Source organism: Carlito syrichta, unplaced genomic scaffold, assembly GCF_000164805.1.
Source record: "Carlito syrichta isolate Samal-C Ts95f unplaced genomic scaffold, Tarsius_syrichta-2.0.1 Scaffold132473, whole genome shotgun sequence".
Lineage (NCBI taxonomy): Eukaryota > Metazoa > Chordata > Mammalia > Primates > Tarsiidae > Carlito > Carlito syrichta.
Window position 1 is genome coordinate 796,534 of NW_007076569.1, and position 26,665 is coordinate 823,198.

Sequence of the window (26,665 nt, forward strand, 5' to 3'; positions counted from 1 at the left end):
TCATGACTATCAATACCAATTTTCCAATTAATTTAAAAAAAATAAATAAATAAAAACAAAGTTGAGTATGGTGGTGCATGCCTGTAGTCCCTGATACTTGGATAGGTGGCAGACTGAGGCAGGAGGATCACTAGAGACCAGGAGTTTAAGGTCAACCTGGGCAACACAGCAAGATCCCATATCTTAGAAAAAGAAAAAATAAATATACAAAAACAAAAGATCAATACCCAAATGAAAACAAAAACCATTTACCTTTTTGTTAGTCTCCCTTAAATGAATGATTATAGATGAAAAGTGTGTTTCTTAAAAAAGTATATGCAATATTAGAATATGATTTTATATTTGAAAAAAAAAGCCTAAATCATTGTTTCTATAATACAAATAAAGAGTAATAATATATTCTTGGTAAATAGAGTTACATAGAAAAGAAAATTCATCTTCTGCATATGAAAAATTTCAATGTTTGAAGAATCATAAGAATGCTTTCCTAGAATAAATCTGTGAACTTATGAAAAAGATCAAGAAAGTTAATTTCAAATATCATCCTGCTAATACCTGGACTTGAACTGGTTTACATATGTATGAATGTGGACAAAAATAATAATATTTTAATAAATATAGGTGATAGTAAAAGCATTTCATGTAAGCTGAAGAAAAATGAGTAAAGCACATATATAGCATATGTTTTAATGGTTTAATGGCTATAAAGCATATACTGGGAAATCCTTAGTAGTAAAGATTTTTCCTATTAATCTACTCTGCCCATCCTTTTTATTTTCTGTATTTGAGTAGTCGTACTTAGAAGTTTAAAAATGAATTGGTCAGCAAAGTTCAACAGAGTCACCACCGATACTAAGAGCACTGACTTACCTTCACAGTTTCCAAGTCTCCAGCTTTAGAGGCCTCTAAGAGTCGATAGTCAACATCAGAAGTGCGTATAGGTGTACTCTCTGCATAAGAGAGAGAAAAGGTTACCATTGGTTCTTGAGGAATCACAAAGTAAAAGAGGGAAAATTGTTTGGTTTGGTTTGGTTTACAAAGTGTAGCAATGCTTTGCAGAGATTTCTTATGTAAACCTAAGGAAGTTACCTGTCAGTAAATGTTTGATTTTTCTTTTAGCCTCAATGTCCTCAATATAAAACAGAAATATTATTCCTGAAATTAAAATGATCTTAGAAAGTATAATCAACTTTCGAACAAAAAGTTCTACTAAATACAGGCATTTGTTTAATTCATATTTATTGAATGACTTCAGGGAAGTGCAATTTAAAATGTCTGTATAACTGGAAGGCATAATACCAATTCTAAACAGATTATAATTAAATCAGGCTGCAAAGTCTAGAGGCTAACAAATGAGGTATTTGGATAATCTAATACAAATAAGCCCCAAATTCATTTCATATTGGTTCAAATAGGTTTTTAAAGAAAACAATGTATAATATATCAACTAAAGTATGTGTATGAACATTAAGTATGGTTTTTATAATGAGCACACACATAACACAAAAGGATGGAAGCCCAAATTTTAGACTGGGTTCTATTATCTGTCATGTTGAACAAATTGGGTTATGGCTTAATTTTTATACTTCTAAACTGAGAGATGGAAATCCTCTTTCATAATTAAGGCTGCATTATCTTATGAGCAGAGACACCTTTTTTGAGTCCACTATCCAAGCGGGAAGATCAAGCGATGCTATGAAAAGGTTTTACATTTCAGAAGAAATGCTTAAGTTCTTCTAGTCTAAAGTGCTTTGTTTCAGAGAGTAGCTTTTATAAAGTAAGTTATGATAATTCTTCAGTGAAAGATAAACTATTTCATCAAAATGCTTAGCAGATAAAATGTTAAGATTAAAAGGAGGAAAGAGTTTCAAATAATGAAGTACAGTTTTCGATTATTCTTTAAATGAGAGAGTTGTATTACATTTGTTAGTTTGTGGCATTATTGAAGAATGGAATCAGATCTTACTCATCCTTATATTACCTTTCAAATGGAGAAGATTCAGAAAGCATTGGCTGGATTGATTGCCAAGCTATTTTACAGAGAAGTCAATGTGAATGTCAGACCTTAGCTCTTTCTTTGGCTGCCCTTATTCTGTTCTATCATGTCTCCAATTGTCTCTGATTGGGCATGTACATAACTGCATTTACAAGTGAGAAATTCTCTGCAGGTATGTTTCTGTGACAGTGACGCTGGAAGTTGACAGAACTTATTGAAACATCCTCTCAATATCTATAAGTAATATTTTTAGTTTAGCATTTTAACAAAATAAAAGGTCAATTGTTTATGTATAGAGTTCAAACTGAATACTTTCAGATTCTAGCATTCAAGGGATACAATTACATGGCTGCATTTTTGAATTCTAAGAACTATCTGAAATTGGAACACCTATCTTGATGCAGACTGACTATTAAAGGGTATAATTTTCCAATTAAGCAAGAAGTTTTATGCAAATATAAGAATGTTTCTGAGAACTATGAGAAAGGAATTCTAAGTCCTGGTCAAAGAGGAGAAAGTAAAGAAGTTAAAAATATTGATTAATGACTATACAAATTGTGGAGCTTTGCATCTATTATAAATCTTGAACAGGCTTAGAAAAGATTCATTTTTAGAAACAATGTGAACAAAGTATTATATGAAAGGACTTATATATATCCCAGGAACTTTGTACAAAGTAATGTACAAAATTAAAATAAGGAATATGAAAAATGAAGCTAAAAAGGGAGCATAGGCAAAAGAAGAGCAACTGATATGCAAAGTGCTCTATGAGTAAAATTCTTTATTTATTTATTTTTATTTTTTGAGTGACAGGGTCTATTATGTTGCCCATGCTAGCCTCAAGCAATCTTCCCACCTTGGCCTCCCAAAGTGCTAGGATTACAGGTAAAATTTATAAGTACAATGGCTTTTTGTAGAACATGAAGATAAAGACTTTACCTATTAATCAAAGACCGGAGATGGGCTTCTAATTTTTTGTCCAATCTTATATTGGCTCATCAGAATTTTTAAAAAGTTTAAAAGGCTGAAAAGCAGTTTGCTATTTAAGAAATAAAAATCTCTTATAGACGTGTACTTTGGTTAGTATTAGACTGCTGAACGGGCAACAGGTCTCAGTGGCTTATTTCAATGTGCCACTATAAATGCAAATTTCAATGTTTAATTTAGCGATCATAAGCACCCAAATACTTACCTGTGTAAATGATTAGGTGAAAGTAATGCTTATTCAGGACATCTAACCTAAAAGTGCTGACCAAAAAACCATCTGTGACACTGGAAATACTGTTTATCTGTCTAATGTGGTAGCTACCAGTTACACGTGATTATTGAGTACCTGAAATGTGGCTAGTGTGACTGATGAATAGATTTTCAATTTTATTTAGTTTGAATTAATTTAAATGTAGTCACATGTAACTAGTGGCTCCATATTTGACAAAGCAGATCTAAAGAAAGAAGTCAAATCTTCTAAAATTATACTTTAAAATACAAATTCATAAAAAGCTGCTTATTTTGTTTTCTCTACTCATATTAATTTTGACTAAATATTTATACAATGAAAATTTTATTAATGTAAACATCTGGCAAGTACAGACTTGGAAATTGAAAATGCAAGTTTCTAAAGTGGATCTCAAATTCAGTATTAACAAGTGTATTTAAATGAATCTTTAACATGTTATCCAGAACAAAATCACACTTACATGTATGATGCATTCTTTCAGGAGTCATTACAGATATAACCTGATATTAAAATAGATTATAAAGATAGGTATAACTGAAAAGTTCAGTTAGAGCATGGTCCATAGTCTATAGCCAGATTCAAAATCCTGGTAGACACCGGGCTTGGTGGCTCAGCCTGTAATTCCGCGCCTTTGGGAGGCTGAGGTGAGTGGATTGCCTGAGCCCACGGGTTCAAGACTCGCCTGGGCAGGCGAGACCTCATCTCTACAATAAATAAAAAAATCAGCCGGGCGTGGTAGCGCATGCCTGTAATTCCAGCTACTTGGAAGGCTGAGGCGGAAGGATCGCCAGAGCCCAGCAGGTCGAGGCTGCGGTGGCCGGGAGTGGCCACTGCACTCCAGTCTGGGCGACAGAGTGAGACTCCAACTCAAAAAAAAAAAAAAATCCCTGGTAGAAATATTAGTTTAAAAAGTGACACCTCTTTCAAATAAGAAACATTTTTCATTTAAAAAAAATAAAACTTGAGAAGATCAAAATTTTATCATATATTTTTATTATTTGTATTAGTTTTTCAAATCAATAAAGAATTAAACTAAAAATGTTCTGGCATGTTCTAAATTAAGCACTGAATTATCTATAAACTGTCCTATTTCAAAAATCAACTTTAAAGCAGATTTATCAAAATAATTAAAGAAAAATATTTCATTTGTAAGTCAGTATTTAATTATATATTTCCCAGAACTCATATAGTTCAATTGCATTCATTTAGAAGACACTTAAAAAGCATTATATGTAGCTAATCTAATTCTTTACTCAAAATTTTTCCTTGTGTTAATTATCTCTAAAAATTATACACAGTATTATTAGAAATTTTGATGCACTATGTTTGCCTGATTTATGGTTAAAACTTACAGAACTTAAAATTCAGTACTAATTGATTCTCAGTAAAAAGAGAACATTTAGGAAAGTTTTACTAAAACTCACAACTTTTAGAAATTATTAGAATTTACTGAGAAAGGAGAAACATCTCCTAGGCGAGGAGTAGTATCTTCTTTAAGCAAACATTCCATTGTTCTATAGAAATAGGAAGCAAAATCACATTTTTCATAGTTCATCCTATAACAGGAAGTTTTATTTATTTGGGTAGATCTTATGCATTCTGATAGTGAAGACATGCTAGCTGACTTTTCCTTCACTGCCTATAAATCACCATCTAAGACTGAAATAAAAGACTCACCATTTAAGAATGAACTAGCACAAGGAAAATAAATCCTTGTCAATAGTTTCACAATGTTGTACAAACAGTTTTATGAGACTGTTTAGTTTTGATTCAGTTCTAACAACACACACATATAATCTCTATAAGCCTTAGAAGGTTCCTTGTTTTAGCACAGAGCAGTGAATCTCAACTGGGATGCACTTCTTGGGGCCCCTTTAGAAATTTGTGGGGTCAATTTTTGTCTTTTAGTGTAGTCATGCCCAAGCTATTATATAACAATTATTAATTATTTATTGTAACATGCTGTCATTTTCCCTTTATATAGTTAGCGTATTTCACAGAGATTTTGGGGGGAAGGTACCTGTATAGCTAGGTCATTTTATCTCTGAATTTCATTTCTGAATAATAAAGGAGATAAAATATTCTTTATAGAAAGATGGCACTGTGCCTGATGGAATTAAGAACTACTGAACTATAGTAAGGAAAAAGTAGCAAAAACTCTGATCCCTAGTCTGCAGCCTTCTACATTTTACTCTTCTGAAGTTTGTCATGTCATTCGATAGCAGGTATAAGTCACAGACAAAATTATAATGTTGGGAAAATGTCAACTTTACTAAATTTCTAGTTCATGACTTTTTCAGTAGGTAGACTATGTTATTTCCTCTAATTCTGGGACTTTGGAATCCAGTGACTATTTTCATATCAGTTTGTGTTTATCTCCTGAATAAACACAGGCAATTAAAATATCTAACACTGTACTAAGCAGACACTGCAGTATTGAGCAAGATTTTACAGTTATATTTAAATTAGGAGGAGACAAGGTAATTTTATAACAGTGCAATGAAGTTAAGAATTTAAAAATTCTTAGCAGGTCAGAATATTACATATGTAAGAACCATTAATTGAAGGTCATTACCACATGAATGATTTGTAATTTTCTCTGACAGATTTTAGAGCTACCATAATTCCAGTGTTTATATGAGTTTAAGTCACTTTTGATCATAACATTCATGAATCAGGTTTTCAATGCAAAACTAAAAAAAAAAAAAAGTGTATTCGCCTCCTTCTCATGACACTTACTTTACCCTACAAAAAAACGGGAGATAGGGAAAGTCAGAGGCTAAACTGCATGCAAGAAAAGGCATTAAAAAAAAACCTCCAGGCAAATAAAACACTGTAAAGTTTATCTGTGTATTTCAGCTAAATTGGAATCGAAAGCATAAAATACACCTGATGTATGTTAACTCACCGCTCAGAATCTGCTGCACTGCTTCGTTTCCCATTTGTGCTGCTGTGAAGCCTTGTAAGGAGATAATGGAGGGATCAGAGCCATAGCTCAGCAGGAGGCGGCAGGTCTGCAGGTGACCTGCTAGGGCAGCTCTATGCAAAGCAGTCTGACCAAGGGTGTCCAGTGCATTCATCTGAAAAATCATTGGGTGAGCACATGGAATTGAGTATCTATTTTTGTTTCCTTTTACACCTCAGCAAATAAATTCTTATGAGAAAAATCAATTGTCAAAGCTTTTAGAAAAATGTCATAGATATTCATTATTAATTTTTGCTCATTGGTTCTGAAGAAATACCATCTTCCTTTTAGTTACTCTTCCCTGATCATCTTATTGAAAATTACAAAACACCCCCTCCTTCCCTGAATGACCATTTTTCTGTCAACTTCCCATTCCCTGCCACTCCTCTAGACTGTAAGGTCTATGAGGGCAGGGAATCTTGTTTGATATTCACTGCTTGCCATATCTAAGGTGCTCACCAAATATTTTTGAATCTATGGGTTTTACCAAACTTGTTCCTAGAATATAAAGACAACAGAATACGAAAGCATTGACTGTCAAAGCAGTTGATTATATTTCCTTTCTAATTTTAAGTACTGCCTAATTATACAGAACACCCTAGTTAAGTTACAAATACATTTAACAAATAAAAAAATGATTTGAAGATTCAAATATTTCTTTTTAAAGTTTAAATGTTCCTTTTAAAACTTTGAAGAGTTTGTACATAGGAAAAATAATTATTCAGCTAGTTTTAACACTGTTTAAGATGATATTAAACTCTGGGTTCATGTTCATAATTTGATCAAACCTAATTGATCCTAATCTATCTTCCAGGATACCCCAATAAACACCCTCTACTCCAATCAGATCAAAGTTCATGTTTATTGTACATAGTGCTCTGTTCAAAGAAACCTTTCTTTCTGCCTTTCTGGATTCTGAGATCCAGTGCTAGTATCCCCTCCTCTAAGAAGTCTTCCTTGATTACCTAAAGCCGTGATGAGTACTTCCTTTCTGAACACCTGTGCCAATTAACTCTTAATTGTCTAATAAATTATGACACCGGAGTCGTTTTTTGCTTATCATGGTAAAGTTTTTGAGAATATAAACTATATTACATAGATTTTCTGAGTCTTCTAGAAAGTTTCTGCTAAAAGCACACAGTAAATTCTCAAATATATGCTGGTTGGATGATCAAAATATGTGTGTACATCCACCAAATACAAGGCTAAGAAAAAGGATTTGAGACAATTGATCACTCTGTCTCCAATTTTTCATTACCAGGAAGGCTGTCATACTGTTCTAGAAAGTGTCTGCAAAACTCATCATGAAATATCATATTTTATTCTCTCACATTTGACAGCAGAAAATTGGCTATTTACACCTAGCAACATACAAGTACAATCATTAACATTTACCAATAGAAAAATAGAAGCTGCCAAACAACTTGAGCTTTTATTTCTTTGTTTCTTCTTCATCACAGAAGAAAAACCTAAAATTGTGGACATTCTAAGAATTAAAAATGGCCTAGAAATTGGGTACGAAACACACTAAATTATTCAATTATAGTAATGGAAACTCCCAATTCATCTTGTTAAATTATGTGAACATGATTTGATGTCACCAAAAGTGCTTAACATTCAGCACTAAAGAAATTATTTTCACTAAGTTACAGAAATCGCTTCAATTAAGGAAAATGCTACATTTAATGTTATACCTCAACTGTGGTAATTAAATAGTTAGGACTGGCTTAACCTATACATTTAGAAGTTGCCAGAAGAATAACACATGTCTGATAGTTTTGGAGACAAAACATGTTCCTTCCTTTTCTTGTGTATATAGAGATTGCAACCTTAGGGTAAACATTTTCATCTGTTTCTTAGTAGCAAAAATCATTTTCCGGAAGATGAATAGTTGAGTAAATTGATATAAAACTACAATGACATCTGGTCTGAAATGGATAGGATATAAAATTATTATTCAAAAGTGCCAAAAGAGTTCTGGAAACCAGCAAGACCACAAAAGAAATGGCTGAGGAGAATCCTTCAATATGCAAGTCAGTGTGAACAGCCTCTTCTCAACAGATTATCTTGAGGCTGCCCCTTCTAAACTTAAAGCTTAACTTAAATCATTGTCCATTTCACTCATATTAATCATGAACTGTTTTGTGACATTTGTACTTAGGCATTTATTGTTAACTCACATTATACTTTAACTGTAAACGTGTATGTCTTAGCCTAAAACTTGATTTCGAGGAACCTGAGAACTGAAAACAGTTTCTGTATTCCTTTAGCCAGAGTAGCATTGCATTTTTTTTTCTCAAGCCAGGACACTTTGAAAGTGAACAATATAAACAAAATTAACAGACATTAATATATCTGTGACAAAGGAACAAAAGAGAGGGATCCAAAATAATTCCATATCCTGGTGGTCAGACAGAGACTATAATCTAGGGAATAGGTAGCAGGCAAATTAAAATCTTTTTAGCTTGAAGGTAAGAAATACTGTCTTGATATCAGCCATCTTTACAGAAACCTTAAAATGCTAATTTTGTTGAATATTGCTAAATGGTTATACCAGATATTATACATATACCTGAATTCACATTTCTGTAACTGATTTCCTAAGAGAAAGTAGTTTCCTAGGAAGTATTTATCTCTCTAAAGCAGAATTCTGTTCATGCTACCTGCCAACTCAAAAATTTTCAGTGGCTTTCCAAGTATTATGAGAACAAAGACTAAACTCTCTAACTGAGACTAGCAAGATTTTCTCCAACTTATCTTTTCAGATTTGCATTATTTGCCTTTTCTATACATTTTGGACTAACTAATCAAAACTTCTGACAGTTTAATAAACCCCTTGGCTTTCCTGACTTTCAGTTCTTATTTAAAATATATTCTTTGCATATTGACTACTTCTGTATAACTTAATCCTGGACTTTCCTAAATGAAATTCTGTTTTCTTTGAGAAATTTCAACACACTCTCTCCTAGGCTGCTACCATCAATGAAAAAAATGTAAATTTACCTATACTTCTCTTATTATATATACTACTTTCCAAATTGTTTAATGTATAATCAAGTAGGCAGTGTCAGATGAGACTATTATTAGATTTTAAGTTCCTTAAGAGAGGATCTTGATCAAATTCAAACTTATATATTACTGAGGTGATCCTCAGCAATAAGTACAATGTCTTATATAAATGGATGTTCAAAAATGTTTGGTAAATGCATGATTCATAAGAGAAACAAATTAATTCTGGTGATAAAAGAATACTATTTTTACCATATTATTCTTCATATTAAACAAACATTAGAAAACTACTAAATTATTCTATAATCAAAATGCATTCCCTTTTCCCTGGAAATTTGATAAAAAATTAAATGCTAGTGTTTACAGAGTTGCTTAATAATGAAAACAATGAAGTTATTTTATCTGTAATAAAAGTATAACTTACTTTAATTCTACAATTTTTACAGGTATTTATAAATCATTATTATCCTTGGAGGCATATATATGGTTAAAGCACCTCCTATGAGGAATGAAAGGGACAAATGACCACACATTTATTTGTTAACTAGAAATCTGGTCGATAGTTTTCTTTAAAAGGTTTTTAATCTTTTAATGCGTTGTGAACTTATTACAGAGTATGGACTAGATTTCGATTTATGAGCTGAAGTTATGAATATTATTTGTAAACTTTCAAAATTCATGTGGAATTTTAAAACAAACAAGTTCTCTGAAAAGAGGTAAAGATTATAAGTCTATATTTCCTTTGCTTTATTAAAGGGGCATTACCCTTGTTCACATGCCTTGAAAAATAAACTGAGCAGAGCTGATTAGACTAGAGGATGCCAATTCAATGACTGTGCTAGACAATGGAGTCTTATTCTCGAGACCCTTCCCATCCCTGAGACTGGAGAGACAGTGTCAGCTGCAGATGGTATACTTCTAAGCCAAGAACATATAAAGTTTGGGTTACAAAGACCATATTTAGCCCATAGAGAAATAAAACATAAAAAACCCAGTCTGTAGAAAGAAGAATGAAGTAGATGAACAAAGACAGAGAAGAGAAACCATACAACCTCAGAAAGAAAGAGGCTGAAAGAGACAAAGATCAGAGGGAGATGACACAGGGCAAGGGCGAACGAGAATGAAGGCGAGGGCGAAGATAGGAAATGGCAACTAACAATTCCCGAATTCCTTGTTCCGGTCTTTTTTGAGTCTCAGCCATGATTCCCACAGATTATTTATGGGGGAAAACCACATGGTCATCTCAAAAAAAGCAATGAATATACATTTATATTAGTATAAAATAGATTTCCATTTGTGCTTAATTTAGATTGGGTTGGTATGTTATTGGTAACAAAAATGTCTCTAGAACACTGGCCCTTCTGGACTTTATTCTGATATGATCAAACCTAAGATATTATTTGTATTGTAAAAGACACTTGATCTTTAATATCTTTAAAAGCACTTTAACACCTTTGGGCTAACAGAATCTATCTATCAATTCACCTCTAGAATAGCATTAATAGGACCCTTATAACAAGCTAACACATTTCGCCAAAGTGAGCAGACTCTTGATCACATCTAAATGTGATAAATAAGCCCCTTAAATGTCTATTACTATTGTTACAATATTGTCTTACATACAATGTAAATAAATCCATCAAATTAAGACATACAACCCCCAGGAGAGATTCCTTCATGTTCTACGCATTTAACAGATGAGCACTAACGACAAAAGAGCAGTTCTTTATACATGAATAAAGTACCTTTGAACTCGATTTTTTGAATACCATATGCAGGTTGAGTGTACCTTCTTCAAAAATGATAGCAGGCTGGGTGGGTGGCTCAAGCCTGCAATCCCAGCACTTTGGGAGGCCGAGGTGAGGGGATTGCCTGAACAGCTTCGGCAACTTGGCAAGATCTCATCTCTACAAACAATCAAAAAATTAGCCGGACGTGGTAGCACGTGCCTGTGGTTCCGGCTACTCAGAAGGATCGCCAAAGCCCAGCAGGTCGATGCTGGAGTAGCCATGAGTGTGCCACTGCACTCCAGCCTGAGCGACGGAGTGAGACTCCAACTCAAAAAAAAAAAAAAGATAGCAGACAATTCAATAGTAACAGGACAAAGAATGCTAAGGCCAACTAACAAAAATAAAGAACAAACTGCTGCATGAAGGATAAAATCTTCATGTCTTTCCTATTTAGGCTTAATATACTCTCATCAAGCAGAGGATAGCACATATAATTACTAATTTTTTTTAAGATATAGAAGTTTATTCCTAGTAAAAGTGGATTTTTCAAATGAATTAGTTAATATTCATTTACTTATGATTCTCTTTTCCTTACTACCAATTTGTTTTCTAACCTTTTGCTAACCTTTGCTAACTAGCAATTTGTTTTCTAATCTTTTCCTAACCTCCTTGCTCCTCCAGATCCACATTCATTCTCCACGCTGCTCTTGGTCCTGGGAAAATCACTTATGTGAACTACATTGAACAGGCTTCTTTGGTCTTCACTGTTTTTTGGATTTGGCCAATAGGAAGCACCAGGAGGAGACAAAAGGCACCGGAAGGAGGTGGTAGGGACTGGGAGGAGATGGGAAGGACTGGGAGAAGGTGGGAGGCACTGGGAGGAGATGTGAGGCACTGGGGGGAGATGGAGGGACTAGGAAAAGATGGGAGGCATTTGGAGGAGGTGGGAGGCACTGGGAGGAGGTAGAAGGTGGGAGGCACTGGGAGGAGGTGGGAAGAGATGGGAGGAACTGGGAAGATGTGAGAGGAACTGGGAAGAGGTGGGAGGCACTGGGAGGAAGGGTGAAGAGTATAAATGACATCTATCCTTCTGTCAAAGGCTACCAGTGCTGTCAGGCAACCTTCTCCACATAGTTACCCTTACCCTGTACCAGTGACCTTCCCTGCCTTTGTCCCTTCTGACCAGAGATGATATCTCCCCTCTCACTGCTGGTATGACTTCATTCCTTGTTGATTTCCTTAAATCTTGCCTATATATTTTTGTACATAATTCCTTTATTAAACTTTCATTAAATTACCCACTCTGAGTGTGTTGTTTATTGCCAAGACCCTAGCTGACACAAACCACTACCTCTAACTCTAGAACGTCTCCTCCAGAAGCTACCAAAGCCCTCTTAAGAAAATTGCCAGATTAAATGTTCTCTTTTGCCATGATTTCTCTCTGTGACATTGATCAATCTCTTCTTCATACACCTATGGCACTCAGTGGTCACTTTCAGTTTCCGCTCCCCATTACTCCTTTATAAACATGGGCAAGTCTAAAAGGTTCTTTCCTTAACCCTCTGCTTACCTTTCCATGCCTTCTCTACCAGGGACCCTTACTCACTACCAAAATAAATGATCATTATGTTGATGGCTCCCCAAGATAGCTTTCTTTTGTTTCCCCCTTTTTGTTTTCAGTTGGCATCTCACTCTGTCACCCAGGCTGGAGTACAGTGGCACACTCACAGCCACTGCAGTCTCCACCTGCTGGGTTCAGGCAATCCTTCCACCTCAGCCTTCCAAGTAGCTGGGACTACAGGTGCATGCCACCATGCCTAGCTAAATTTTTTATTTGAGGCAAGGTGATATCTTTCTAATCCTAAATTCTCTTTCATACTCTAGTGCTGTCTTTCAAACTGTTGGTTTTACTAAATGTCCCTCTATCATATCAACCAACTCTAAGCAGAATATCATTATCAAGGCATAGGAAACCAGTACTGCTCTCAAGCTGTCTTACAACCATTAATTGTGCCACCACTTTTAAAGTTCATTCTAACACCCAATTCGTTTCCAATTAATACAATCATTCCTTTATAAGTGGCTTTCATCTTTCTCTTCATTCTTCATTACTAGTGCTGCTAAATTGATTCAGAATTAGATTCAAGTTTGGGAATTGCATTAACTTCCAAACTGGTAATTCCCACAGTATCTAGCACAGCCTCAATCACTCTGCAAGTCAATATTTGTTGAGTTAGTGGACCAAAACCAATTATAAAGGGATTAGACATACATCTTATAAAACATTACATAATTAAAGGGAAATACACAGTACATACATATTTGAAAAGACAAATATGGAAAAAAGTGTTCATTCTTGTATGTAATCAAAGCAGTATTTGTATGCTAAGTACTATACTACCTTACATACATAAGATTAATTGATTAAAAAAAATTAAACCTGTATGGGAGGTTGTTTTTCACATATCACTGATGAATCAATTGAAGTTCAAGGAATTCAAACAAAACTACAAAGTCACAAAACTAGAAAGTGAAAGATTCTAAGTTCAAAAGTATGCCTGTCTATGTTATACATGCAGTATATTTAGTTTAACACGTACAATGAACATGGACTTTGTATCTAACGCTAGGCTTTGGGCAAAATTATGTTTTGACTTATAAAAATATTACTAAACTCTGTTTGTCTAAGTAAGACAAATTAGTTAACGGTAATTCTCTGCTTTAACTTGAAAAATAGACTCATCAAGAATAAGAGAAGGCAGCAGGGTGGTAGAAGCAGTGTAAGAGGAACAAATCCTAATTAAAAAGTGACACTGGTTGTTCAGAAGGTACTTCTAGAATCAAATGGAAACCGTGATTTGCCTGAAAATCAAAAAGAAACCACAAGTTGTCCAGAAAGAAAATACTAACCAAGTAAAAATCGCAGCTCAACAGTAATTGAGTGGGAGATTTTGCAAGAAGTTTTTACTAGCGCATTTATTGCCAGATACACCAACAATGAGGGAGAGAATCCTGCCTTGGAACCTGCCAGGAAATGAGTAATTAGGAGTTGAAATAGTATTTTATATCTATTGATGGTAGTTGGTACCTATTGGTTCATAACTCTGATTAAGTATAACTTTTTGCCTTTAAAAGTGCCAAATAGTAAGAATACTCCACTTAGTTGAACCATAGTGGACAGACTAGGGAGAGTACACTGTTCTACAAGTTACTCTATACCATTGGGAGGCTCATGCCCCACGATAAACTAAGATTTATTGATGAAAACATATTGTGCACATGAAAGGCAGATAAAGATTGAGAATCACAGACCTTGAATAAGGCTGACTAGAACAGGTTATAAAATAATGTTATTTTTCATTTGAACCTATGTGAAATAAAATGCCTCATGGGAGAAAATAAATAGATACTATTTTGCCAAAATAAAGAGTATTATCCACAATTTTTCAAGAGCATCATACATGTCATAAAATATTAATAACAACAGTTCAATGATAAACATATGGTACACATAAAAACAGAAAGTTCACTTAGCTTAGTATTTTCTGCTGTCAGAACAAAAATTAGTTACATAATAACACAGGAGCTGTAATCAAAGCAGTATTTGTATGTTAAGTACTATACTACCTTGCATATATAAACTCAATTGATTTAAAAGAAATTAAACCTATATGGGAGATTCTTTTCACATATCACTGGTGAGTCAATTGAGGCTTAAGGAACTCAAACAAAACTACAAAGTCCAAAATAGGTACTACATCCATAGAACTCTGCTTTCTTTTATTCTAGCTTGTCTTGATTTTTTAAAGTTAAAAACATCAAATGGCCTTTTAAAGCTGTGATATCCAGATTTTTGGATCACGTACAGTCTGAGTAAAAAAATGTTTTGAGAACATTCTTAATAAACATATGTGTGCTCACTCGTAAATTATAACCAAGTAGTACCATACCAACATTATAAATATATACACAACTTAACAAAAAAAGAAATTACAAAGGATAAGAGATAAAATAATTAAAATTCAAAAGTATTTTAATGACTAAAAATACAAAATATCTTTAGAATCTAATTGAGATATTTAAAAACTCTTATTAAATATTGTGATACTGTATAGATATTTCAGGGCCTGATTCTCAATTCATCTTCAATAGCTGGTTCCAATGGTTGTATTAGCTGAAAAGATTTTATACTGCTATGTAGAGTCAATGAAAGAAATGCAACATTAACTATGCCTATTCAAGTCATAATGCTTGTTTAAAGTAATTTACTAGTTATGCTAAGGTTTTAATTGAAATTTTGCTAGTAAAATTCCAACTTTCCTAAAGTTCTTGCAAAGTTAAGAGGTGTGTTCTATTATTGTTTAAGTAGGTTTAAAACTCACCTAAACACAAATTAAGAAAGACTTTTAAGCAGGTTATAAAATTCTATTTTCATGTTTTTGAATTACGTAGATATGACAGCTGGGTGATACATTTATATGATTTTTCAGTAAAATCACAAAACAATGGATATTTTCTAAAAGTCTATTTTCAAAATGTTATCTTTATTTTTTAAAGTTTATTTTAAATAGTTTCTTTCTCATTCACTCTAAAATATGTAACTCTTACCTTTATGAGTTTCTTTAAAAGTGCCTACACATAAGTTAATTGTCATTTGTCCTCATAATACTATCAGCAAATTGTGAACCTTTTTATTTTCTTAAAAATAGTATAACTATGACAACTCTTTAAAATCTAGCCAGTCCCCCATTTTATAAAATAAAAAACTGCCAAGGTCACTCCCTATGATGATCAAGTATGGTATTTATAAAAGTCCAACTATTTAGGATGAGATCCATAAATTCACTTGTTTGGACACATGTAAAATGCGATATGTCACAACATATAGTGAACAAATAAGTGAACTATAAAGTCCCACTCTTCCTCAAGAAACTTTGGTATCTGAAATGACTCAGATCAGCTGACATATGGATCTAAAGAAGATGCCAGACTCAATCTGTGTATGAAACATTAGTAAATCTAAATTTCCTTATTCTTAAAGGAAAAGATTATAAATGGAAATGATAGTCTCTATTTCCGGCATCTAATGATGCTTATCGTGTATGCTCCACAGAATGCCTTCATCCTACTTTGGACACTACTGCTTTAAAATATATATTGTTGATTAAGAATTTAACAATCTGCAATTTCAAGTCCCTTCTAAAAAACAATCAGTTTGCTTCTTTCCTACCTCAAGTGATTCACAGAGTTTTAGACTATGCCATTCAGATAATGTCTAAAATGAAAAATAGTTATTAAGAATTTCATTACTTCTTTAGTGTAAAGGTTGAAAATATTATAATTACCAATTTAAAGGAATAAAAATTTTTAAAAAATAAGTATAGCTAAAAAATAAAAAAACAGTAGAGATATGTGACTCTATCATTTACATAAATTATTTTCTCATAAGCCATCATTTAAATGTTGACTATCAAAATATATCAATTCTAGTATTAACTGAAAGTTGAAATCTATTTCAAATGACTATAGCTACATTTCACTGTTTTATAGAATAGTGTCAGTAAAGAACCAAGAAATATAGTTAATTTATTTTTATTAAAATCAGGATTTTAGTCAGCTTTATAGGAGAATCTATGAATTCAAATACAAGTTAATAGTCCCTTATAACATTAATTTCTTCAGAAAAATGAAAGAGAAAATCAGCTCAAGAGCAGCTAGCTGCACAGTGCTGAGTATGGCACAGTATTCCTGGTATGTGCCTTACCTTTGCTCCGTGCTTATGAAGAACTTCCATGACATCATTATGAGCTCTTTCTGCTGCAACATGCAGGGGAGTCATGAAGCTATGGAGATGAGAAAAGGAAAAGGCAATTTTCTCTCTAACTTTTACTGCATTTTCTCTTTAAGAATTGGACTTCTGCAATTACACTTACTCTTTATTTTTTTCATTAACATTTGCTCCTTTTCTAAGTAACAATTCTGTCACTTGTTTTCGTTTGGGATGCAGAGAGGCCACAGCACAGTGCTATGAAGTAAACAAAACAAAGTTAATAAAATAAAATTCTATTTAAAGGTAGATTTTTGAATTAAACAGCATCCACTGACTATTTAGAACACTGTAATCTCTGAGTATTAGGACATACTTATAAGTTTTGCATTATGGAGATGGTCAATATTCCTTCTAAATACAGTGGAAATCAAAATGTAAGATTTTAAATCAAGACAAAATTATGCTTAGTTAAGCATCAAGAGAGGCTTCATTTCTTTTCACTGAGCCAATAAATAATTGTTCAGTATATATTCTATAGAAGGCATCAAAATACTGCCTCTTCAAAGCTCCAGAAATCGATAACAAAATTATTCAATCCTTCATTAGATTATCAGGCACATAAGTTAATATTTCTCAAACTCTTCTACAGAAGTATTCCCAGCGCTATAGGAGAATAAGCCTATATGCCAAAGGATAGGCAAGAAAGTGATAGTCCTTTTAAAAGAAGTTTAGAGAAAGAGATATTCTCAGAGATTTTATGTTTTATCATATTTATATAATTTTTGTGCTCTGCTTCATTTTATTATTTGTAGTAAAATTTTAATCAGAAACGACTTACAACTGACTAAAATGAATACTCCACAAAAATAGGTCAGTTTATTCCATGGCTTGAATATTTCCTGGCATAATGCTGTGTAGCTTGAACATATCTGAACCCCATGACATATTTAAGCACATATATAGCTGATCCATTTTAGTGTTGTTTTCAGCAGATATTGACTAAAGTTTGACCTTTCTGTGCCAAATGTTATATAAGAATATTAAGCACAGTCTACCTTTAGCTCTGTGATAGCCATCACATATGCTCAAATTCTGAATTCAGGAGCAATCACTAACCATCTGAACCTTAATGCAGTCTATGACAAAGAAAATAAACTAATCTTTTTGAAAGTACATTAGAAGAAAAAAACATGGATAGCTTTAAGGATAAATTGTTCAGTCTGAAATAGAAAATTCATAATCTTACCATTTTTCTAGCATGAATATAATCAGTTCTTTGAATACAATTGCTTAAAAGAATGATACAAGTATCTTTAAAAAACACACTTTAATCTTCTACAGAAAGAAATACGTATTTATCTAGCAACCACAAAAAGAAAAAAAGGAAAATTCTACTGGGAAAATCATATCTTGTATTTTATGAAAGAATTGGCCATAAAAGTAGATTTGTTATAATAAGGTTAGGAAGACAAAGGTAAAATAATTTTCAAACAGAGGCTGAGCAAATGTCTATTCTCTCATCCATGAAAAGAATCATCCTCTGAACCAAATTTAAAAATCAATGCAACCAACATTAAAATGCAAATTCCTGGCATTTCAGATACTAGGGTTACTTTAAGATTTCTGAAATGAAAATCATATTTTGTGCTTACACTGTTATTACAGACCCAGGGAATAGATTAACAATAAAATCTTACCAGTGCTGTTTCATGAGACTGCGGTTGTTTGAAATTAATGATTTCTAAAGCAAGTGTTTTTTTAACTTTTGCTAGGTCTGCTTCTCTGGCTGCTTGTAGTAAAGAATGACCTTTAAATTCATCTGTCAATGAAATAATGGGTGACATTTTAAAAAAGATTTAAAATTATAAGAATCTTCAGCACAATTATAAATAAGTAGAAAAATTACTGATTTTACAAATTTCTCTATTTTAGCAACAGCAGCAGTATGATGATAAAATACTACGGATGAGGCTATAGATTAATGTAAAATTTGGAAATGTGTATGTTCCGAAGTAAGACTGCATTATATGCTCAGAGTTCATAAAGTTACATATAAAAGATAATTATTGCAGCAATTTTTTTTTTTAAGAGTTGGAGTCTTTCTCTGTTGCCCAGGCTGGAGTGCAGTGGCACACTTACGGCTACCCCAGTGTCAAACTGCTGGGTTCAGGCAATCCTTCGGCCTCAGCCCTTCAAGTAGCCAGAACTATAGGCATGCACTACCACACCCAGCTAATTTTTTACTTATTGTAGAGACGAGGTCTCGTCAAGTTGTCCGGGCTGGTCTCAAACCTGCGGGCTCAGGCAATCCACTTGCCTCGGCCTCCCAAAGTGCTGGGATTAGGCTGAGCCACAGAGCCCGGCTTGCATATTAAAACAGGCAACCTAAATGTCCATCGAAAGGAAATCAGTTAAGTAACTTGCATACTTGACAGCTGTAATACTTTACAGCTCTTAAACAACAGATAGATCCATATATTCTGACAAGAAAGAATACACTGTTAAATGAAAATTTAGGTAGCAAAAGAGAAAGGATAGGCTGAACCATTTTTAAAGTATTGTTATTACTCTTGCTACCACAACTAAATACAAGTTATCATATGGGAAAATATTTAGAGAAATATTCACCAAAGCATTAATAGTGATTAGGTCTTGACCTAGGGGAGAGAACATCTGAAATGCTGGAGAAGTTCTAGAGTTTTAAATTTTTTCCAAGAATAATTAATATCTTATTCATTATTTTCGTAAGAAGATGAGATGATCACATGAATAAGAAGTCAATATTCTTATTTATTAAATACATGATCTCATTTTCTATCTTACACATTTGACTTGCATTTTGATAGGCTCACTTATTAACAAAAAGCTGAAAACTGTTCCAAAAAGATGTAAATGATATATGACCTAATATATCATATAACAATTTCAGACCCTCTCATGCTCAGTCCTTTGCATTTGCATAGTACCATATTCTTCCTCTTTTCCCTTCTCTCCTCTCCTTTGAGGGCCCCATCACATTCCCTTCTGTCCCTCAAAAGACAGAGAGAAACACACACACAGAACAAGTGCATATGCATGCCTTATTAACTACTACTGATCGTTCAAGGTCTTAGATTAGATACTCTGGGCAAGCCTTCCCGACCATCCCCATTGTTGCATTATGATTCCATCTGATGAGGGCCACAGCACTTGCACTGGGCCTTGTCACAAGACATATCACACTGTCATATTTACTATGGTAGTTTCATTACCCAGCACAGTGCTTGGCATATGGCAGGTATTCAGTAAATATTTGTTGCATAAACACTGATGATTTATTATAAGTCATGGCAGGTTCAGGGGAAAAAACATTATAATATAGGTTCTTATTTAGTGTTCTTTATCATTGCTAAATTGTTCGCATATAAGACTTTGAAACTTCAGAAACAAATAGCCAAGGTCAAATCAGATGGAACTAAACCAGTAAATTCCAATGAGATGAAACTAAACCAGTAAATTCAAATAACAAATTATAGTTTTTCTCTGTAATGATAAAATTAGGGACACATGAAGTAAGATAATTATAAACTGTTATATATTAGGAACAGGAGTCAGATAACTGCAGGGGAAAATGATGTACTGAGAACCGATGTTCAGCAAAAAGTAGTTTTGCTCTGGTCATCAGTCTGGAGAAATTTTAACAATGCAAATCACATTGGTCTTTTCACTAATGATAAATATTCTATGCCTATCAAAGTGATACAAGCATCTTTACCTTTTCAATTATGTACTCCTTTTCATTTAGAAAAGGTGGCTCATAAGAAAATTAAATGAGCAAATGTATAAAAAACATAAACAGAGACTGCAGTACTAAGGAAATCAAGAAACTATGATGTGATACTACAATTAAACAGCATGGTATTTTCTCAAATAACAAAAAGTAAAAGATTTCTTATCTTTGCTCTTTAAAGGTTTCTTTCCAAATTTAAAATCCTTTAATGAGGAATACTTATGATTGAAAAGAGAAACTCACAGGGTAAAAACATTTATGAATTATAATTGTCCTAAATTTCTAAATGCAAAGGTTACATAAACGTTTACTTTTAAGACTTCAATGAAGTTCAGTAGTTAAAAAGGTGGTAAAACTGTAAATTGCTCAAACTTACCCTGAAAACTTAATATTTATAAAACAGAAGTCTCTCTCTCTGAATGCATTTTGAAACAAGAATGAAACTCTAATTCATTTAGCTTCATAAAAACAATTAATAAAAAAACAGACAAGAACGAACAGGAAAAAATATGTGCAAGGAAAATGTTATAACCATCAACAAAATCACAACATTGTTTTTCTTTCTTTCCCATAAAATTTTCTTTAAAAAACCCTCTCTAATGCATATGCCTAGTATAAAGTAGTGAACATGATGAAAACTGCAGTTAGATGAGGTCCAATTTTTGTTAAATCCTTTTTTTCAGATAATTCCTTGGTAGAACCTTACTTAATAAAACAAAGAGATATTAAGAAGGTTGGAAATATGCTAATCAAGGGAACTGATCCCTTCATAAGACTGCACAAACTTAGGTTAAATTTTGACGTTTTCACTGGAATAAGACCAGTAAAACATAATGTAAAAACTTCTAGTGATACTCTTCATTTACAAAATGTTGATTAAAGAAAAAAAATCAAATAATGACACAAGAATAAAGCTGAGCTAGCACATAAATTAAGAAAAGGAAATTAGAAAAAGATAAAATGATAAGTTATGAGTCAAGTCAAATTCAATTCAATAAACTTGTTAAGCATATACTACATACAACGCACTGTGCCAGTTTAGGGATTGGCGGATATAGGCCCAAACACAAATACCATCAAACATTTTTATTAGGAAACAGGATATCACACAATGGCCAGAACAAAAAAGAAAAAGAAAACCAAAGGTTTTCTAAGAATTAAAATTTCACTAGGAAGACAGAATAAACAAATAGAAAAGTGAACTACATAATGTAAGACAACATATGGCAAGAGTCATCTGGGTAGGAGTGAATAAATGAACGTTTAAAAGAATTCATTACAAAGTCATCTGTCCAATTAAAAGTTGGTTTGTGTCGGCCTACAATCTAGTAGATTTGACCTTTTTGAATACCAAAGTAAGTTCAAATTTTCACTTAAGGTCAAAACTGTAGGAAATTCTTTCTGTTTTAACATAAAGTAGTTTAAAATCTGTTCAAACATAAATTATGCTAGCACCATTTTGACTCTGGTTAACACCTAGCAAAGATTTTCTTAGGCGTTATCTGATTCCTAGTATCCTTGATGTAAGAAATCTTACAGACCCTAGGACAGCTAAAAATTAGGTAGGTAATACCTAATTTCATTTAAACTCAAAATGCTTACATGTAGAATTAAATATTATCTCATTATTGATGTGACAACTTTATGTAATATGGTATCCTGAATGAGTTCTGGGAACAGAAAAAGGACTTTAGGCAAAAACTACAAAAATCTGAGTAAAGTATGAACTTTAGTAAATAATGTCTCAATATTGGTTTATTATCTGTAATAGATGTACTATACTAACATAAAATGTTAATAATAGGGAAAATGGGTATGAAAGATATGAGAACTCTCTATACTATCTTCATAAAACTATTCTAATACAAAAAGTTTATTTAAAAGCATTTGTATACATATATGTAGGTAGTTATATCAACATTTGAGAAGATTACCTGCAGCAAATCACAAAAATCTCACTTATATTTGGACAAATGATTATACTTTGGTCATAACACACATGAAAAATAGAAACATAACTGTGCAACCTTGCAGGGCTTGGGAAATTGTGAGTGTTCAAAAATGTTAGATATCTATTATTATCAATGACACAAGAATATAAGCTCTATGAGCTCCAAGATTATTTTTCATGGTTTGTACATTGCTATATTTCTATTGCCTACTACATAGTAAATATTCAATAAATGGCTGTCATCCTCATTAGTCTTTAAATAAAAAAGGAGCCAGAACACATGAATTAGAATTAGGCTTGAATAAATATTTTATATACATATGTGTGTATATAATAACCTTTATATAAATTCTATGGAATCCACGAAGAAAAGTGTATATTAGAAATGAGGATTATAAGCTAGTGCATGTGTAAGAATGGAAGGTTATTAAAGTTAGACAAAATTCAACAGAAATAAGATATTTCCAAGTATAACAAGCAATATTGATTTTAGGATATAAATACATACAAGTCAATCTTTCCCGGAGCTCAGGGGTTGGAGCCATATCCACAGCACTTTTGCCATGGCAGTTGACTAATGTAGGATCAGCACCGTGGCTAAGTAACAAGGAGCATACTTCTACACGATTCTTGGAAGCAGCCTCATGCAGTGGAGTAAACTGCCAGAGATCCATAGCATTCACACATGCTCCATGCTGAATTGAGAACAAATGGTTTATGTCAGTAATCATTTCACTGGATCAAATAAATCTCAGAAGACATTTATTTCACTGTAAATTTTAGTTATAATTTTTTAAAATACGGGTTTTGATTTCCTTAAGTTCAGCTTTAAAAGCAGCTTAAATTAAATAGAATGTTTTAAAAACTTTAAGTCAATGATAATATTTTTAAAAACTATTCCACTTTTAAAAAAATCTAAAAAAACTTTCATGTGGCAAAAAACCACGTGAAAAGTCATGACAAGTTTTTTAAAAAGCAAATAATGCTCAATATTTTACATTTCTCTTACCTTTAGCAGCAGTTCTGTGACTTCATAATGTCCATATGAACATGCATTATGAAGAGGCACAAGTCCACTAAGTGAAAAAAAGTAAATTAAAACACTTAAATTTCAAACAACTTATAGTCATTTATCCAGGAAGTGCTAAGAAACAAAAATTTCACAAATTCCAATACAATTATATTTTAAAATATTTTAAAGTATTTAATAAGATAATTCAAAGGATAACTTATATTTACATCTTTTGTATTTATCTTGGATTTTTTGTTTATATAAGTCTTAAAGATAATGATAAAAATACCAATGAGAAGATATTCTGGTAAAAGAAAGATTATGTGCTAATTGACAATTCCATGATTTACATATTAAGTATTTATAAGAAATAAATGTTAATTGATAGTGAACTGAAAATATTCCACCATTTTAATTCACTTTCATGATAATTACTAGCATAAATCTAAATATCCAAACTATCATAACTTTCATACCAAAGTATGACAAATGAGTCAAAAACCCCTTTTTGTGGTGTACTTCTCTTGATGATTCACCCACTGTATACCCATCTGTTTTCAGATATGCATAAGGAAACAGAGATCTACAAGAGCATCAGGCATTTATGCCTCTATACTACTGGGACAGCACTCACATATGGCACAAAACCTGGTGCAGGCAAAAGAAACAGCACCAAAAGGAACAGATATGAAATGAATGAATTCCTCCTTTGGTAAGTGTCTCAAGTACTGACTTCATTTTTATGTTTCTTGATTTGAAGAGCAGCAAATTGAAGGAAACTTTCTTCTTTATGCTATCACAACACTGTAACATAATCTAGTAGAGTCATTATCTTTTAGATCTTAAAGTAGGACAATGAGAAATGTTAGCCCATCACATAAGATAGCAGACCCAATGTTCATATATCCCTGGGGACTATACAGAAAACTGTTACAAAGTTTTTCAAAATTTACCTGCTCATAAAATAAGTGACATAACTGCTTTCTCAGTTCCTATACATACTCCTCCCATTAAAACTTCATAAGAATCTCTTAGGTTTTCTCAGTTTAGATGTCCAAGATTTCACCAGAAAAAACATTAGTTATTGTATACTTATAATTTTGATTTGTTAATAAGAGATTATCCTTTATTAACCAATGAATATGATAGCTATGCTACTGGATTATAATTTTCAAATTGTTTTAACTTTCTAAAATGTAACTTAGGAGTTGAAAAACAATTGACTGCAATTGAGAAACAAATTTTAACTTCAAATAACAGAATTGCAATAGAACTAAAGTGATTTAAGAAATTACTATGGGAAGTGTCCTTAATAGGCAGGTACATGAAAATAAAGTCTGAAATTAAAGTTATGAACATTCTTAAGATGCTACATATATAAAATATATGACTATGTCTAGTGCTTAAACAGTTTAGCGTATCAGATGAAAACAAAGCATAGCAATCCATGAACGAAACCATTAAAAGAAAATAAAGTGATACACCTACCCTTTGTCTTTTGCATGAACATCGGCTCCATGCTGAAGAAGAAGTTGAACTATTCGAACTCTATTGTAGCCCGCTGCTAGATGCAAAGGAGTAGACTAGAAAAGAGAAAACATATTCTCCTCTTCAGGTAAAAAAAACAAAACAAAAACGCAGCATTGCCATTTCAAACTTAAACACAAAGTTAACACAAAAAATACTGGGGTGAGCCGGGCTCGGTGGCTCAGCCTATGATCCCGCGCTTTGGGAGGTTGAGGTGAGTGGATTGCGTGAGCCCGCGGGTTCGAGACCCACCTGAGCAACTTGGCGAGACTTCATCTCTACAATAAATCAAAAAATTAGCCGGGCGTGGTAGCGCACGCTTGTAGTTCCAGCTACTGGAAGGCTGAGGCGGAAGGATAGCCAGAACCCAGCAGGTCGAGGCTGCAATGGCCAGGAGCGGCCACTGCACTCCAGTCTGGGTGACAGAGTGAGACTTTAACTCAAAAAAAAAAAAAAAATACTGGGGTGAAATGCCAAAACTTCACATTTCATAACTGAATGAGAGACAATTCACTTTCCCCAGGAGTCAATTCTAACTTTAATACCATTCATCAAGTTTCCTTACTTGTTTTTCAAGGCCTTCAGTTAATCAAGCCCGACCCTCCCTATTTATGAGATTTCCTATTTCTTTCCAACATGAACAATTCTCACTGTTCTGAGAAGACATGTCAGGGCTCATATTCCCTATAACTGGAAACATTCTTCCTTATCCTACTTAAATCCTTTCCTCCTTTCAAGTTATATCCTTTTAAATCCCAACACTACCATAAAACCTTTCTAAAGATCTAGCTCACAAAATTTCTCTAACAGGAAAGACTGAAAAGCATCCCTAAAGAACTATTTGAACAAACTTTAGGGGAACATAATGGACCTTATTCATTCTGTATGGCTGCTAGCAACGGTCAAAACTAATTTGTTACACCAGATGCAATAAAGTATGCCAAGATAGTATGTAATTCTTCTATTTATGTACCACATACACAGTATAAATATAAAAGTATAGTTTCTTCTCAGTTAATTTCAGTCACATTTTTATTTGAACCGAGTTATTAAAAGTTGTTAAAATTTAATATGATAATTAAAATAATCAAACTTTACCTGTTTTAAAGAATCAGAAATAACTTCATTTGAATCAAAAACTTTTCTGCAGTCTTAGCCATTTCCCACCTTTACTAATCTAAAGTTTAAATATCATAACATTTTCCACATAGGCTCTAATATACTTTAATGTACTCTTTCATTTTTTCTTGTCTTCTCTTTGGGGCCTTGGGATATCACAAGATTTTCAATGTATTTTCTTCACCATGAAAATACAAAAGAACTACTACATACTGTACCATCTAGTACTGCTTTCAATGTACTCTATATGTTTTATATATTCTGATAGTCTCTAAGTTTAGAAAGTACTTTGAGCTATTAATGAGGAAACCATTTAGATAGAAGAGTCCTAAGTAGGAAGTCAGGAACTTGATTACGTTCCTAGATCTTATGAAAGCCTGTGAAAGTCATACTACCCATGTGTCTCAGCTTCTTAATGTATAAAACAAAGATAAAAGCACACATAACAAGCTACCTCAAAAACTTGTGAATATACAGTAGCTCGCCCCCGCCCCGCCATCTAAAATTTTACTTTCTGCAGTTTCAGTTACCCACAGTTAATCATGATCTGAAAAATATTAAATGAAGAATTCCAGAAATA

General features: G+C 33.0%; 1 protein-coding gene across 1 annotated transcript in view; it reads right to left on the bottom strand.

The window, feature by feature from the left end:
- LOC103250753 (tankyrase-1) overlaps positions 1-26,665 on the bottom strand; it is a 188,756-nt gene that overhangs the window by 48,322 nt on the left and 113,769 nt on the right. The window contains exons 5-12 of the mRNA XM_008049346.2: positions 24,928-25,022; positions 23,437-23,503; positions 22,936-23,122; positions 18,405-18,526; positions 16,871-16,962; positions 16,702-16,780; positions 6,142-6,313; positions 871-950 (exon numbers count right to left, since the gene is read on the bottom strand). Of these exons, the coding sequence (XP_008047537.1) occupies positions 871-950; positions 6,142-6,313; positions 16,702-16,780; positions 16,871-16,962; positions 18,405-18,526; positions 22,936-23,122; positions 23,437-23,503; positions 24,928-25,022 (894 nt within the window). The remainder of the gene's footprint in view (positions 1-870; positions 951-6,141; positions 6,314-16,701; positions 16,781-16,870; positions 16,963-18,404; positions 18,527-22,935; positions 23,123-23,436; positions 23,504-24,927; positions 25,023-26,665) is intronic.